The 15968-nt window shown below is 35.6% G+C and overlaps 1 protein-coding gene across 3 annotated transcripts in view; it reads right to left on the bottom strand.

Annotated features, from left to right (window-relative positions):
- The window catches only part of OXR1 (oxidation resistance 1), a 444691-nt gene that overhangs the window by 273838 nt on the left and 154885 nt on the right, over window positions 1-15968 (bottom strand). For 2 of the 3 annotated variants that reach the window (XM_025450867.3, XM_025450870.3), the window contains exon 1: window positions 6740-6780. The exons of the other annotated variant lie outside the window; for it this stretch is intronic. In XM_025450867.3, coding sequence (XP_025306652.1) covers window positions 6740-6765 — 26 coding nt within the window. In that variant the 5' untranslated portion in view covers window positions 6766-6780. Of the gene's footprint in view, window positions 1-6739; window positions 6781-15968 lie in introns of those variants that run through there. 3 annotated transcript variants of the gene reach the window in all.

The raw sequence follows: 15968 nt of genomic DNA, 5'->3' as shown, positions 1-15968 counted from the left end.
AAGTGTATACAAAATACTCAGAGGGCACCAAAGGGGCAGAAACTGAGATCATGTAGGGAAGCAAAGAAGGCAGGCTTGGAGATGGCATTTGAATTGGATCATGAAAGGCAAGTGTTGCTTTGAGAATAGAGAAGTAAATTTCAAGCAGAGTGAGTAGGAATGAAGGCAAAAGCACAGAGTTGCAAAACTATTTGCATTCACAAAATCTTGTAGTTCAGTGAAAGAGCATATGGGATTGAGTGGAGGGGAGAGTAGACTGGAAGGGTGGGCTGAGGGCACATTAATAACAGCTTGAATTCAGTCCATACACAATTCACTTATTGCATCAACTTCGAGATGTATTTTATTCTTTTAACCTTTAGAACCTTTGAAATGAAGATATAGTTGGGCAAGTGGCAATTATACTGCCATAACTATGAATGCATGTAAAAACTTGCAAAATGGATGCCAGCAACTTGGAATAATATTATTTTAAGAAATGTTTCACCAATGGGGCACCTGGGTGGCTCCGTGGTTGAGCGTCTATCTTTGGCTTAGGTTGTGATCCTGGGGTCCTGGGATCGAGTCCCACATCGGGCATCGCTCATGGAGCCTGCTTCTCCCTCTGCCTATGTCTATGCCTCTCTCATGAATAAATAAATAAAATCTTAAAAAAAGAAAAAGAAGAAATGTTTCACCACTAATACTCCTGATGAAATAGAGAAAAAAATTATGTTACACCAAACATGGTAATCAATGACTCTGAAATGGAGAGAGATTCAGAAAAGTCAGGCTTTCAGTACAAAATTATAAGAACCTGATATTAATTAAATTTAATTTATTTTGCTTATATTTGCTCTTATGTACAAAAGTGATAGATAATAAAAATCTTGTTTCAGTTTTGTTTTTCCCTAAATAAGTCTTTCAGGAAGAATGAAATTAAAACCCAAAAAAGATATAATAAAGAAAGAATTGTGCCACAGTTTAATTTGCATATTATTTTTCCTTAGTGGTATATAAGAAATGGTGTGTTCTGTGATCACTGACATCTTAGATTTGATGAAGCAGGTTATTTTCCATGTGCACTGCATGCCTAGGATCTGCCACATTCTGCACTAGGTGCTGGGGCTGTGATGAGAAGCAAGAAATGATCTATCCCAAATTTCACACTGCTTCCAGCTCACAGTCACGATGCTGGGCTGAAAGCCTGAACTATGTGTCCTACAGGGAGCCCTCAGAGGGCTTTAAGAGCAGAAATGATGTGATGAGATATGTTTTGAGGGAACTTGGCTCTATCAGTGATATACAGGCTTGAAGGCAGGAAAGGGGTAGTGCAGAGAAAGATCTTGAAATAGTTTGTGTAAGATATAATGAGGGCCGGCATTAAGGCATGGCCACAGGCAGAGAAAGAAAGAGGATTTAAGCAACATGATTCCCACTGCTCATAGTTCTTGATCAAAGAAAGTAAGCAGACAATTTAAACTGCCTGGACACTGATGGCAATACAGTATAGCATTTTTTAAAAGATTTTTTTTATTTATTCATGAGAGACACAGAGAGAGTCAGAGACACAGGCAGAGGGAGAAGCAAGCTCCATGCAGGGAGCCCGATGTGGAACTTGATCCCAGGACTCCAGGATCACACCCTGAGCCGGAAGGCAGACATTTAACCACTAAGCCAACCAGGCATCCCTACAGTATAGCATTTGAAAGCTATTAATCACCAAATTTTTCACTTTCAAAGTGGTATGTGCACTTTGGCCTTCAATTGCCCAGCACTAAGGACAAGGCAGCATGCTAAGCCCTAGGAATTCAAGGAATTGAGTCTTCTAGGTGAAGGGGGAAAGAGAGAGAGAGAGAGATAGAGAGAGCGCGCGCAAGAGGTGATGTGATTATACCAATGCAACTGTGTGCATTAACAGGGAGCTCAGAGAGGCACTGGGAGAGCTCAGTTGGAAGCAATGCCCAGAGATGGAACAATCTCCCAGGGGAAGTCACATCTGAGCAGAGGCTTGCAGAGGTAGTGCAATGAGCCTACAGGTTAGACACTGTACGAAAGGGCAATCTGGACAGAGGTAAACCTGAGTAAAAATATGGAGCTGAGAGACAGCAAAGTATATTTGGAGTAATTTTCAACATATGGATATGCCTATCTATAGTGGGAAGAATTAAGGGGACCTTTCACCCAAAAGGCCTCACTTCACATTAAACTGCTTCCATTTAATCCTAGAGCACTGTGGACCCCCTAAAGGATTGCCTTATATTTCAACTTATGTCATTTAAGTAGGCTTTCACAAAATTTTCTAACTCTAAATTGGATCACACATAAAATCAACCCTAAGAGTTTTCATCAAGTTTCAAAATAAATGAGAAAAAGCAAGGGAAGAAATTACTAATATGTCTTATTAAAGTATCCAATTAATTTAAAATACTTTGAAAAAGCAAAGTTCCAGGAGCAGTAAATCGGTGACCAATTTAAAATGTTATTTCTTTATATGTGCAGTAACAAGTAGAGTGGGTTGCTCTTTTTTTAGAATTATTCTATGATACAGGTCAATGTAACAGAAAAGTTACCTATAGATAGCAGTCTAAAGATCTTTTTTTATAAAGATAACAAAATATGGGAAAAATTTTGAGTTTATTCAGTTTTTCTTTTATATTTCTAACAGATACTGAATAGTATACTTAAGATTATATATTTCTATATATATTATATGTATTATATACTTAAAGATTATATATAAAGATTTTATATATATATAAAACAAATTATTGTTTTAACATCAACATTTGCTGTCATGTTTATAGAATAGATTTAAAATAGTGGTGTTTGTGAGTTCAGATTTACATGGATTTCACGAGGATATTAGGTCAGCATCCATCTTGCATCATTTTAAAATTACCACTGAAGAATGAACCATTTCTTTGTCCTGATTCTTTGATTACACACATGACCTTCCAAGAAAGGAATCAAATGCAAATGGAATCAGAAGCTAGACCATGGTTTGTGTGCTTCACACAAGAAATGTTCTAAAGTTTTTGGTAGAATTTGGAACCCTGAACTGTGTACACAGCTTTGTCAAGTGAAATGTGCTCTCTTTCCCCACCTAACCTCATGTGGTTTTAGCTTCCCACTGCTTGAACATGTAGCAGCCTTCCTAAAGTTATACCATATTTGTTATTTACACGTGTAACTCAGTTTCCCTCACTACTCTGTAAAACTCTGAAGAGCAAGAAGCATGTTTCATTCATTTTTTAATATTTTTAAAACAAAAAGTCAAATGCCTTGTCAAAAAAAGCTAAAAAAAACCTATGTTGAAGTACATTACAGACATATGTATAATACTTAAAATTTTTATTGCTAGTCTCGATTAATATTAGCATTTCTAGAAAACAATTAGAATTCTGTACTATGTAAACTTTGTTTCTTTGTGCTATTTTTATTTTTTTTACTTTTTTCGTGATATTTTAAGTCATTAATGTTCCCACCAGCATATTTCAACACCACCAAAACCAATATTTGAAAAATAAAAAGAATCCTATTATTTCATATAAATTGCTTTAAAACTACACTGGCTTGGAAGAGAAAGATCATGTGTACACAAAATTTCTCAAAATGTCAAAATTATAGAACAAATTCTGAGTCTAAAGAGTATATGTTTAAAGAATGACTACTTTGATGTGTTCTTTAATCAGGTTTTTGTTTCTAAGTGGGTAGAATTCATCTGTGTAACTAAAATATATATTTACATTAGAGCTAGTATATATACTTGTAAGATTTCCAATATTATGCACTCAGACCTGGCCCTAGATTCCAAATGCTTCAGAATAGAATGTTCATAGTATCAATGTTAAAACTCACATTCTCAGGTGATTGTATTCTTGTCATCACCTCAAGAGCATATTTTTTTTGTATCAAACGCTGAGTGAATAAACACAATGTCAATTTTTTTTCAGACATTTAAGATGTCATTTAAGATGTGCAAAAGTCAGGCTCCAATAGCTTTGATAGATTCCATAGAAGCACAAGGGATTTGTTCTACATGAAATACTGACTGGCACCATAGGAGACACGGGATCTAGTTTGTGTATAAACTCCTGCATCAGCCATGAGAAGCATATTCTTAACAGAGAATATCCCAGGCAATGTGTTTATTTCAGAGCTTCTTGTTCTTGTTTATTTTTAAATTGTTTTTGTTTCTCCTTTTCAATCCAAAGCTTAGGACTACAATGATTTAGTGGGGTTTTTTTAGTCCTATTGGTAAAAATTTCACATTACATGGACATTTCCTAATTTTTATATTTCCTAAAGTCCTTCTGGTTTGCTTCAAAGAATCTGTGAAGATACTCTATAGAGACAAGCATGATGAGATCAACTATAGACTTTAAGGTGATGGAGAACATTTTAAGAAATGTGCACTTGGCATGTGGCCAGGCATAATTCTGATCAAGTAATTGCTAAGAAACTGCAGTTATGAAGAATGTTTTCATAATCACACCTTAACTTTGGTTAAAGCATCTGGCTCATCTCACTCTCCATCAGGTGTCTATTTCAAACACTTAAGACAACTGATCATTCGGTTATTCAAACATCTGTCATAGCACAAAATCATGGTTCATTCATCCCATGAAATATTATGCAGCAATGCAAAGATGAGTTATAACTCCACTGGCCTGGAGTAAGCATCACTCTACTGTGACATGTAATTTGGAAAGAGAGAGAGAGAGAGAGAAAGAGAGAGAGAGAGAGGAAGAGAGAGCATGTGTGAGCAGTGGGGAGAGAGAAAATCTTAAGCTGAGCACGGAGCCTGCAACAGGGCTCAATCTCATGACCCTGAGATCATGACCTGATCCAAAGTTAAGAGTCAGACCTTAATCGACTAAGCCACCCAGGTGCCCCATTTAGAGTATATTTTTACTTTTGTTTAAAATATATATGCATGGGGGAAGGTATACAAGTGTTAAGTATGAAGAAAAATGTGGAAGGATATTCTCTACTGTCAGGGGAATATGTTTAGAAAGGGGATGTGGCATAATTTTTTCTTGTGTATTTTTAAACTGTTTTATTTGTATGAATAAGCATATATATTGTAATTTGAGTATCTAATGAAAAAAGTGTAAGTGGAATTTTTAAAAATTAATCTTGGACTGATTTTTTTAATAATTTTTCTAATCTATTATTAATATTGGCTCTACTATTGGACCTACTGGTACCATTTACTAGTTGTGTAATGCTGGACATCTCTTTACTCTTTTTATACCTCAGTATACTAATCAGTCTAATAGGAATTATTACACCAATCTCACAGAAGTGGTGGTGATAACTGTTGACACATGTGAAACACACAGACTAGTGGCTTATATTAAAATATAAATATCATCTTCTAGTATAAGTGATGACATATCTTGAGACTATCTAAGAAATAATTTGCTAATGTTTCTGGGAAATGCCACCAGTTTTGTGACTAAAGCATATTTAATGTGGCTACCTGCTTTTGGCTCAGAACTTTGGATAGTTTCCTCATTTAAATACTGGGGGAGGGAAGCAAGAACTCCAAGTTTTTCTTATTAAACAAAGAGTCAAAAGTGATCAAATGAGTAACATCTGCTGACATAGGTTAATTCTTAATGAGGAAATTTTAACCCTCGAAATATCTTTTTAATTCAAGAAAAATCTATATATTTTTAACTAAGTTCCCAGATAATTGTGGTTTTCTGGCTTCCAAGATGCAAATTCATGGTCACCTATAAATGTCAAGCCAGGCAGCAGAATGTTAATTAGGTGATCTGGTTAGGTACTCAAGTTTCAAAAATTATGTCCCCCCTCCCCCCATCTACCCACTTGCAAACTCCGTATCAGAAGAAAAGAAATTAAATTATATAAAACAATGCAATAGTGTAAGATAATCTTGATATTTGAATAATGTTAAAAATATCAATACTGTTGCTACATCTCGCTGAAATAACAAAAAAGAAAATGCATCTTATAGTAAAAAAAAAAAAAACAGGAGAATTAATGAGTAAAGGGAATTTAGTTTACTTCTGAGGGTAGGAGATGTGTTTCTGCACCTCTGCTATATCTAATATTCTAAAGGATCATATGAGCATCTACCACTGCCCATAAACAATTGGAAAGTAAAAATATCCAACAGATTTCTATGTTGCTAGACCTACAGCATTGTTAGTTTCAAACAGAAAGTACTCAGAAAACTATTATTCTCAGAAAAATGTAGACAAAATTTTTCATGACTCTTGTTTTTTCAAGTAATTATTTTAAAAATGATTTTAAATAATGTAGTAAGCTCAACAGAACATACTAAAATATATAACAAGTGCTTACCATAGTTTTAATGAAAAGTAAAAAGTACGATGATCTCTCCATACCATTTAAATCATTTAAGCCACATAGCAAAAGGTGTCAATGCTAGTGTTTAGATAAAAATAGGGAAAACACCATTTAAAAATTACAAAGCATTATGGTTTTGAAAGGGATCAGATGTAATAGATATAGCAAACCAAGCATGTCAGAAAGGTTTTCTCTTTCTATAATACCTAGGCCTTTGGCAGGCTGCCTTGTTCGTGGTCCCATTTCACCAGGAAACAAATGGCAATAGAAATCCATCTGTTTGGTCCCATAAACACAAAGATTTGATTTTCCACTGGCACAGAAATCAGAGATCCTTCCGATAATGGAAGTAGGAAACGTTTCTGCATAATAACAGAGGAAGCAACAACAGACGGAGCTGGTAGATGCCACCTACCCGGGGCTGTTTTTGTCCTTCGTCATTTCTGTGCAGGTGAGCAGGAAACCTTATAGCTGCATAGGAGCCAGTCTGATCTGATGAGTGTTCTGTTACCTGTGAGCCTGGTACTTGAGGTCTCACATGCTCCACCCACACCTCCACAAGGGCCCATGGTTGGGAGAGGAGCTGGTATGCAGAACAGTATCCAAGGAAAAAAGAGACCCAAACTCCACACAGCAAGCTGTTATCCCCCTCAAGAAAATGCCATTCTGTAAGTGCAAGGAAGATGGGTGTTAAATGCAATTGCTCTTCAGTTAAGTGAGAAATATGTTCCATAAGTGTATTTTTCTTGGTAGCACATAATTTAAACCATATAATAAGAAGTATTAGTAAATGATAGGTACTACTGAGGGGAAACGTCCTTGTAACATATAAAGAAAATATAGAAACAATTTAGAGATAGTGCCCGTATCAGACTTATAAGCACTAAAGAATATCACATTGATGTCTGCACCATTGTCACTATAACTCACTGTGTCCTTACTAGGTCCTAGGCATTGTTACAAATGCTTTAAATGTATTAGTTAATCTCAATGGCCTATGAGGTAGGTACTACTCACATTTTCACTTAACAGAAGAAAGAATGGAATATTTAGCAAGGTTGAGGAACTTGCTCAAGGTCAAATAACTTTCCTAGTAACTCTACCATTTACTATGGCAAAGATGGGATTTGAACTATGTCTTTTAGGACACCTAAGACTGACTTCTTAGCCACTTTATCACATTTCCCTCACATTATACTACATTACTTTCAGTAGAGTCTTCATACCACCAGGATGTTGCTCCTAAATATTAAAAGAAAATTACTTAGATAAGGTAGCTTAAGGTAGATAAGGTAGCAGAAAACATGAACACATATTTCTCCAAACACACACACATAAAAAATGCTCAACATCACTCATCATCAGCGAAATGCAAATCAAAACTCCAATGAGATTCCACCTCACACCTGTCAAATGGCTAGAATCAAAAACATAAGAAACAGCAAATATTGGTGAGGATGAGAAGAAAAAGGAATTCTCCTGCACTGTTGGTGTGAATGCAAACTGGTGCAGCTACTGTGGAAAACAGCATGGAGATTCAAAAAATTAGAAATAGAATGATCACATGATCCAGTAATTTCACTGAGTATTTATCCAAAGAATATGAAAACATTAATTCCAAAAGATATGTGTACCCTATGTTTATTGCAGAATTACTTAGAATAGCCAAAATATAGAAGCAAACCAAGTGTCCACCAATAGATAAATGGATAAAGAAGATGTGTGTGGGGAATGTGTATGTATACATATATTGGAATATTACACAGCCATAAAAAATAATGAAATCTTGTCATTTGCAACAACAGTGGGATAGATCTAGAGGGCATTATGCTAAGTGAAGTAAGTCAGTCAAAGAAAGACCAATACCATTTGAGTTCACACATATGTAGAATTTAAGAAACAAAACAAATGAACAAAGAAAAAAGAGGTAAACAAAAAACCAGACCCTTAAGTATGGAGAACTAGTAGTTAACAGAGGGGAAGTCAAGGGGATGGATGAAACAGGTGAAAGGAGATAAAAGTACACTTACTATGATGAGCACTAGTAGCACAGAGAACTGTGGAATGACTATATTGTACACCTAAAACTAATACAATGCTGTACATTAACCATACTGAATTTCTTTCTAAATTATACTGAATTTAGAAGTTAATTAATTAAAATAAAGAAAGAATATTGAAATGTGGAAGTACACTAAGAACAGTAAGGGATAAACAGAGCAAATATGAACACCAGATGATAAGATTCAAGAAGTATAACAAGACACTAAGATCCTTTCACACCTGGATAACATTGAGAAATCATGGCAGTGCATAAACAATGATCATAGAAATGACCCTACATTGTCAATATTTCCAAAGGTAAGAAAAAGTGCCATGCTTTTAGAAAGCTGTCCATCAACATTATTTTAAGTTATTTGTGCTAAGCTGACCATTCTCGTGAAGGCGTAAAGTTCCCTTAAGAGTTCTTAGAAATCCTCAGAACCTTCAACACGTTAGATTCTCTTCAAATGTTTGTTAAAGAAATTAAAAGAGTGCCCATGCAAAATCTGGAAAACGTTGACACAAACAAAATATCAGAATTACTGATATTCCTGCATTACTACTTAGGAGCGATCATTTGTTGAACTCATTCTATAAGCTAGTAACTTTTCATATGCCATTAATAACCAATAACAACATTGAAAAAATAAACAGTGGTATGCCTATTTTACTGATGAGGAAACTGAGACATTAAAAATTTATGTAAATTGCCCAAGTTCACAAAACATGTAATTGACAAAGTCAGGATTCTAAGTCAAGAGTGGCTTGATCCCAAAGCCTGCACCCTTTCTCCTACCCCAAATTCTTCATGCAATGATAACTGTACATAACAATAACTATATGTTAAATTAATTTCAGAATCAGTTATATTTGATTTTAAACATTACTCACACATGCTTACTCTTTGCAGCATGGTGTAATATTCATATCTTTATAAAAGATAGGGAGATAAAATGTGTTTTAAATTTCATTTCATAGAAGATTACCAATAACCAGAATGGTTTTATCAGTTAAGAAAAAAGAGTAATAAAGCCTGGTTAAAAAAAAAAAAAACAACAACTATAAATATGATCCTTAGATGTAAGTGACCAGCATCATAACAAATAGAAGGAGCAGAAAGAATAAAACCTATGTCATTTAAAAATATGTTGGAGGTGGAATAAAAATGTACATTTCTTCCATCAGAGACCATTGTAAAACTTCAATTCTAAGTGGAGAAGCTCTCTCTGTGTTCAGAAATGTATGAAACAGGATAGCCCCAGGGCTTTTCGACACCTTGACTGGTCAAAAGAAGTAGAAATGAGGGCAGTTTCTTCCAACTCTCAGCTACTGTGTTAGGGAACTACCTTTGAACACAACCAGGTGTCCTTCTTGTGGATATATAGAGGGTTACAGTGAAGGGTACATGAGCCACCTCTCATCCAACTCATCATTTACTCTCATCCATCTGCTTGGACTGGAGAAGAAAACTGTCACAAAGCCAACCTCCATTTCCCAGCCTAGTAAGAAAGGTCTGTTTGCTTCCCTCTGCATATACTAGAGTTTAAAAAATATCCCAAGACTGTGGTCTCATTAATGCTTCTATTCGCCAGCACCCCCACCCTAGGAGAAATTAAGGCCAACTTGCTTGTAAGGCATGACTTAACCTGGTGCAAAAAAAAAAAAAAAATCTATTTTTGCCACTCCACTTCCAGAGGAGCTGTCTCCATTGTACTTTAGAAGAGTAGTAGTTAGTAAGATCTGTCTTGCCAAGTGCAGAAATTTTCCTAAGGCTTTGCAATCTGAGTAGTTCTAAACTGTGAATTAATTAGCATGAATGTCCCTTTATTTTTGTCCCTAACATTTTTAATCAGATAAAATCTGGATAAGTGGACATCTAGAGTAAACTTAAAAGGTAATGGGATCCCTCGGTGGCGCAGCGGTTTAGCGCCTGCCTTTGGCCCAGGGCGCGATCCTGGAGACCCAGGATTGAATCCCACGTCAGGCTCCCGGTGCATGGAGCCTGCTTCTCCCTCTGCCTATGTCTCTGCCTCTCTCTCTCTCTCTCTCTGTGTGACTATCATAAATAAATAAAAAAAAAAAAAAAAAAAAATTAAAAAAAAAAAAATAAATAAACTTAAAAGGTAAGAAAAAAGTTAAAAAAAGGCAACAGATGACAGGCATAGATGGAAATCACGGAGGATGTCCTATGCCTTGGCAAAAATGGGGAGAGTGTACACAGGAGCCAGGCATAGCAATAAGGCTGGTATTATGTTAGCACAAGCTGGATGTGGTGCCATCTGGGGTGCTGCCCTGAAACATGACCCAGTTAATAATGAGCACCTCCCAAACTATGGGCATGAGGCTGCTAGGTTCAGTATTCTGCAGATGGATTTGCTGGCGCTATGAAAATGCTAATGTTTGGACAGACTCTTAGAATTAGCAGTTAGGCCTCATGGTACTCTTCACATCTTCATTGTTAGTTTGTCTTACAATGATTCAGACTTCACCCTTCTTGGGTATTTAGTGTCTAAATAAGCCTCTTAAATGACTATAGACTTGTCACTAGCCTGTGAAGTTATACTAGAAATAAAATAGGTGAGATTAGGCTGTTTAGTCCACTGTGCTACAAGGTTCTTTAATAACAGGAAAGCAGGTGGATATTATCAGAACTGCTTTAGCAGTTTCCATTTAATTCCCTATAAATAAAAGCCTCTGTTGGTAGACTCATTAGACGAAGGATTTAGAAACATCAAAAAAAGAACTCTCCTTGAATTCCTAATGCCTACTGCCCAAGGTCATAGCTAAAATACTTTATAATTGTTCTTAAATACGTGATTTATATTAAATTCTCTCAAAGCTAACATCTGTATGGTTTGTAACGAAGGTGGGAATGTGTGTGTGTGTGTGTGTGTGTATGCACACATAAACTTTCTACAAACATTTTGGAATTAAATTTTTCAGAGGTTAAATTCCTTTTTAAAACTTAAAATAAGGAAGAGCACCTGGGTGGCTCAGTCAGTTAAGCATCTGACTCTTGATTTTGACTCAGGTCATAATCTCAGGGTCGTGGGAGTGAGTCCTGCATCAGGCTCCACACTTAGCATGGAGTCTGCTTGGGATTCTCTCTTCCTCTCCCTCTGCCTCTCCCCCCAACCCTCTATCTCTCAAATAAATAAATCTTTAAAACAACAAAAATGACGACTCAAACAAGGATTGAAAATATTTAATAGAAGTTTGTAAGTCTAAGCTCAGGTATAAAAATACACAGTGGTTAACAGTCACACTTGAAGAATGGTATGAATTGGGAAGTTACTAATGACTTTTATATATTTAACCTGAGAATAATTGATGAAAAAACACCGATCATCTAGGTTAATGCCCTCTACTTGTATTTTGATTTCAAAATAGCACTACTTTATATTTTAATATGTTTTTCTAAGATGAAACATGAACCTTGATTTTACTTAAAAATTCCAATTGCCAAATAGTCTCTTCAATATACTTAACTGCCTATATCTGAAGAGTCAACAAATAGAAACCAAATCCCATGCCTCCCTGAAAAGAAACAGATGAGAGTAGAAACTGTGGACAGTAATCTATTCATCAATGGTCTGCTATATTTTAGATGCATACCAAGGCCTATATAAAATTTAAAAACTAAATTTTAATGACTTGAAAGTTACGACAACAAAAAGAAATGAAATGCATCCAAATCAGGAGGAAGAAATAAAGCTTTCACTATCTGCAGATGATATGATACTATATATATAAAAAGCCCAAAAACTCCACCACAAAACATTCCATGCTTATGGATTAGAAAAACAAATATTGTTAAAATGTCTATACATCCAATGCAATCTACACATTTAATATAATCCTTATCAAGATACCAACAGCATTTTTTCAGATCTAGAACAAACAATCTTAAACCTTTTGTGAAGCCACAAAGGACCCAAATAACCAAAGCAATCTTGAAAAAGAAAAGTAAAGTTGGAGGTTTCACAATTCTGGACTTCAAATTATATTACAAAGCTACAGTATCAAAACAGTATGGTACTGACACAAAAATAGACAGATAGATCAACAAAACAGAATAGCAAACCCAGAGACAAACCCACAATTATATGGCCAACTAATCTTCAACAAAGCAGGAAAGAAAATGCAATGGACAAAAGAGTCTGTTCAACAAATGGTGTTGGAAAAATTGGACAATGATATGCAAAAGAATGAAACTGAATCACTTTCTTATACTATACCTCAAAATAAATTCCAAATGGGTTAAAGACCTAGATGTGAGACCTGAAACCATAAAAATCCTAGAGGAGAACACAGACAGCCACTTCTGTGACATCAGTCAAAGAAAGTTCTTTCTAGGCATATTTCCTGAGGCAAGGGAAACAAACTATTGGGACTTCATAAAAATAAAAAGCTCTGTACTACAAAGGAAACAATCAACAAAACTAAAAGGCAATCTACAGAATGGGAGAATATATTTTCAAATGACATAATCAATAAAAGGTTAGTATATAAACTGTAGAAAGAACTTATAAAACTCAATACCCCAAAAATGAATAATCCAATGAAAAATGGGCAAAGAAGACAGACATCTTTCCAAAAAAGACACAGAAATGGCCAACAGACACATGAAAAGATGTTCAAAATCACTGATCATCAGAAAAATGCAAATCAAAAATACAATGAGATATTAACTCATACCTGTAAGAACAGTTAAACAACACAAGAAACAAGTGTTGGTATTGATATGGAAAAAAGGGAACCATCTTATACTGTTGGTAGGACTGATGCAGCACTCTGAAAAATGGAAGTTCCTCAAATAGTTAAAAATAAAACTACCCTACAATCGAGCAATTGCACTACTATTTACCCAAAGAATTCAAAAATATTGATTCGAAGGGACAGGGACACCTGGGTGGCTCAGTGGTTGAGCATCTGCCTTTGGCTCAGGGTGTGATCCTAGGGTCTGAGATTGAGTTCCACATCGGGCTCCTTACAGGGAGCCTACTTCTCTCTCTCTCTCTCTCTCTCTCTCTCTCTCTCTGTGTGTGTGTCTCTGCCTCTCTTTCTCTCTGTGTCTCTCATGAATAAATAAATAAAATATTTAAAAACAAAAACAAAGGGACACATGCACCCCCATGCAGCATTTTCCACAATAGCCAAATTATGTAAAGAGCTCAAAAGTCTATCACCTGATGAATAAAGAAGTTGCAGTATATATATATATAATGGGATATTGTTTAGCCATAAAAGAATGAAATATTGCCATTTGCAATGACATGGATAGAGCTAGAGAATATTATTCTAAGTGAAATAAGTCAGTCAGGTAGAAAGACAAATACCATATGATTTCACTAATGTAGAATTCAAGAACAAGACAGATGAACACTGGAAGAAGAAAAGAGAGACACACAGAGAGAGGTAAACCAAGAAACAGACTCTATTAACTACAGAGAACAAACTGATGGTTACCAGAGGAATGGGGGTGGGGGGGAATGGGCGAAATAGATGTTGGGGCTTAAGGAGCACACTTGTGATGAGTACCTGATGATGTATGGAAGTGCTGAATCACTATATTGTACTCCTAAAACTTACATTATACTGTATGTTAGTTAACTAATTTGGATTTAAATAAAAACTAAAAAAAAGACAACTATATGTAAAACCTTATTTATATTATTAATCTCAGAGGCATAGCTATCTGGTTTCTCATTCATTCAATAAATTTACTGAGTATGTACTATGTGCAGAGTACTTCAGCACTCTTCTAGGTGCTGAGAAATCAACAGTGGAAAGAAAAAGTGATTTGTTCCTTCTCCCAGTAAGGTGTGCAAGATAAAACCTACAAATGTTTGTAAGGCAAGTAATAAGATGGTTGAGGTGGGGTGGATGGTGAAGCCAGCACATGCATAACAGCTACATGGGAAGCATCTAGAAAGAATGAATTCAGAAAGCACAATGTTTAGAACCCTAAATGTAAATGCAAATGTCAGAAAGGCCAATTAAACTAAATAAAACAAAGCCAATTAAAAAGCTGAAAGAATAAAGAGCCAAAAACATAAATAGAATTTTAAAAAGCAAATGTCTTCTAAATATTAACAACAGTGAAACCAACAATGCAGCTATCATTTCCCATTATTTTGCTCCAGGTGCCATTCTAAGAACCCTTCATGTATTATGTCATTTAATTATCCCCACAACAATGGGAATGGGAGTTTTATTAAATCCAATTCATATGTAGGTGCGTGTGACTGAGGTACAGAGAAATACAGTAACTGGCTCAAGTTCACATGACTGGTAAATTAAGAACAGTGCTAATCCAACTCCAAACACATCAGACAAGCTATAGGGCCTTGCACCAACATGCTATATTTCTGGCCTCCTATCTTAAATATGCTGCTGTCATTTACTGAATCCTAACTGTGGCACTGTTAGACACTGTTAAGTACTTAATAAATATCATCTGATTTAACATTTACAGCAAACCTGTGAGAACAGCATTACTATCACCCCCAGATGATAAAACCAAAGCTCCAAGTAGTTGAATAATTTGCCTGTTTGCAAAACAGAAGACTCAGGCTTAGAGTCCCACACTGGTGACTACAAAATCCTTGCTCTTTATCCCTGTACTGTCTTCTTTTCTGTGTGAAGGTATGAAAATGCATTAGTGACACCCTAACACTCCAGTACTCAGGCAGTGCCAGGTTAGTAGCAGTACTTTGGGCATACAGCTTAGTGTGCAGATGAGCACTTGCTTTGGAGAAGGACAGTCTTGAGTTAGAATTCTGCTCTTTGCTCTCCGCGGACTGAGGACTAGTATTTAATCAGAAAGAGCCTCCTTTGAACTGAGAATAATGAAAGCTACTTTAAATGGCAGCCCAGAAAAGAGGAGGTACTGAATAAGTATTAGTTCTCTTACCCAATGAGCCTCAAACACATTTTGAAATTAGTGACCAAGATTTAGAAATAAAGGAATCTATAGCTTCCTCACGACTTGGATTTGAAACCTGGTAAATGTGGGATTTAGAAAGCATTCCTAGTTCCTAATCTGGTCAAGTAGAATAGCACTATCCAACAGCCATATAATATAAGCCATATATGTAATTTTAAATTTCCTAGAATCCACATTAAAATACTTTTATTAATATTTTATTTTACCCAGTGCATCCAAAATATTAAAATTTCAATGTGGTCAATTCAAAAATTATGAATGAGAAATTTTGCATTTTTTTCTCATATTGAATATTGGAAATTCAGGGTGTATCTTTCACTTACAACACGTTTTAGGTTTTTTTTTTTGAGATTTTATTTATTTATTTATTTATTTATTTATTTGTTTGTTTGTTTATGAGAGACAAAGAGAGAGGCAGAGACATAGGCAGAGAGAGAAACAGGCTCCCCAAAGGGGATGCAAGACTGATGCAAGACTTGATCCTAGGTCCCCAGGATCATGCCCTGAGCCACCCAGGCATCCAACTACACATGTTGATATGAGCTAGTGGCTCCTGTATTGGACAACTTTATAAAATATGAAGATATGACCATTTCTCTGGTCTGTGATAGGTTTTTCAATCCATTTCTTTCCTTATTTAGTCCAATCTGGA

This window comes from Canis lupus, chromosome 13 (genome assembly GCF_003254725.2).
Source record: "Canis lupus dingo isolate Sandy chromosome 13, ASM325472v2, whole genome shotgun sequence".
Classification (NCBI taxonomy): domain Eukaryota; kingdom Metazoa; phylum Chordata; class Mammalia; order Carnivora; family Canidae; genus Canis; species Canis lupus.
The sequence above is the reverse complement of the archived record's forward strand: the minus strand, read 5'-3'. Positions and strand labels throughout refer to the sequence as shown.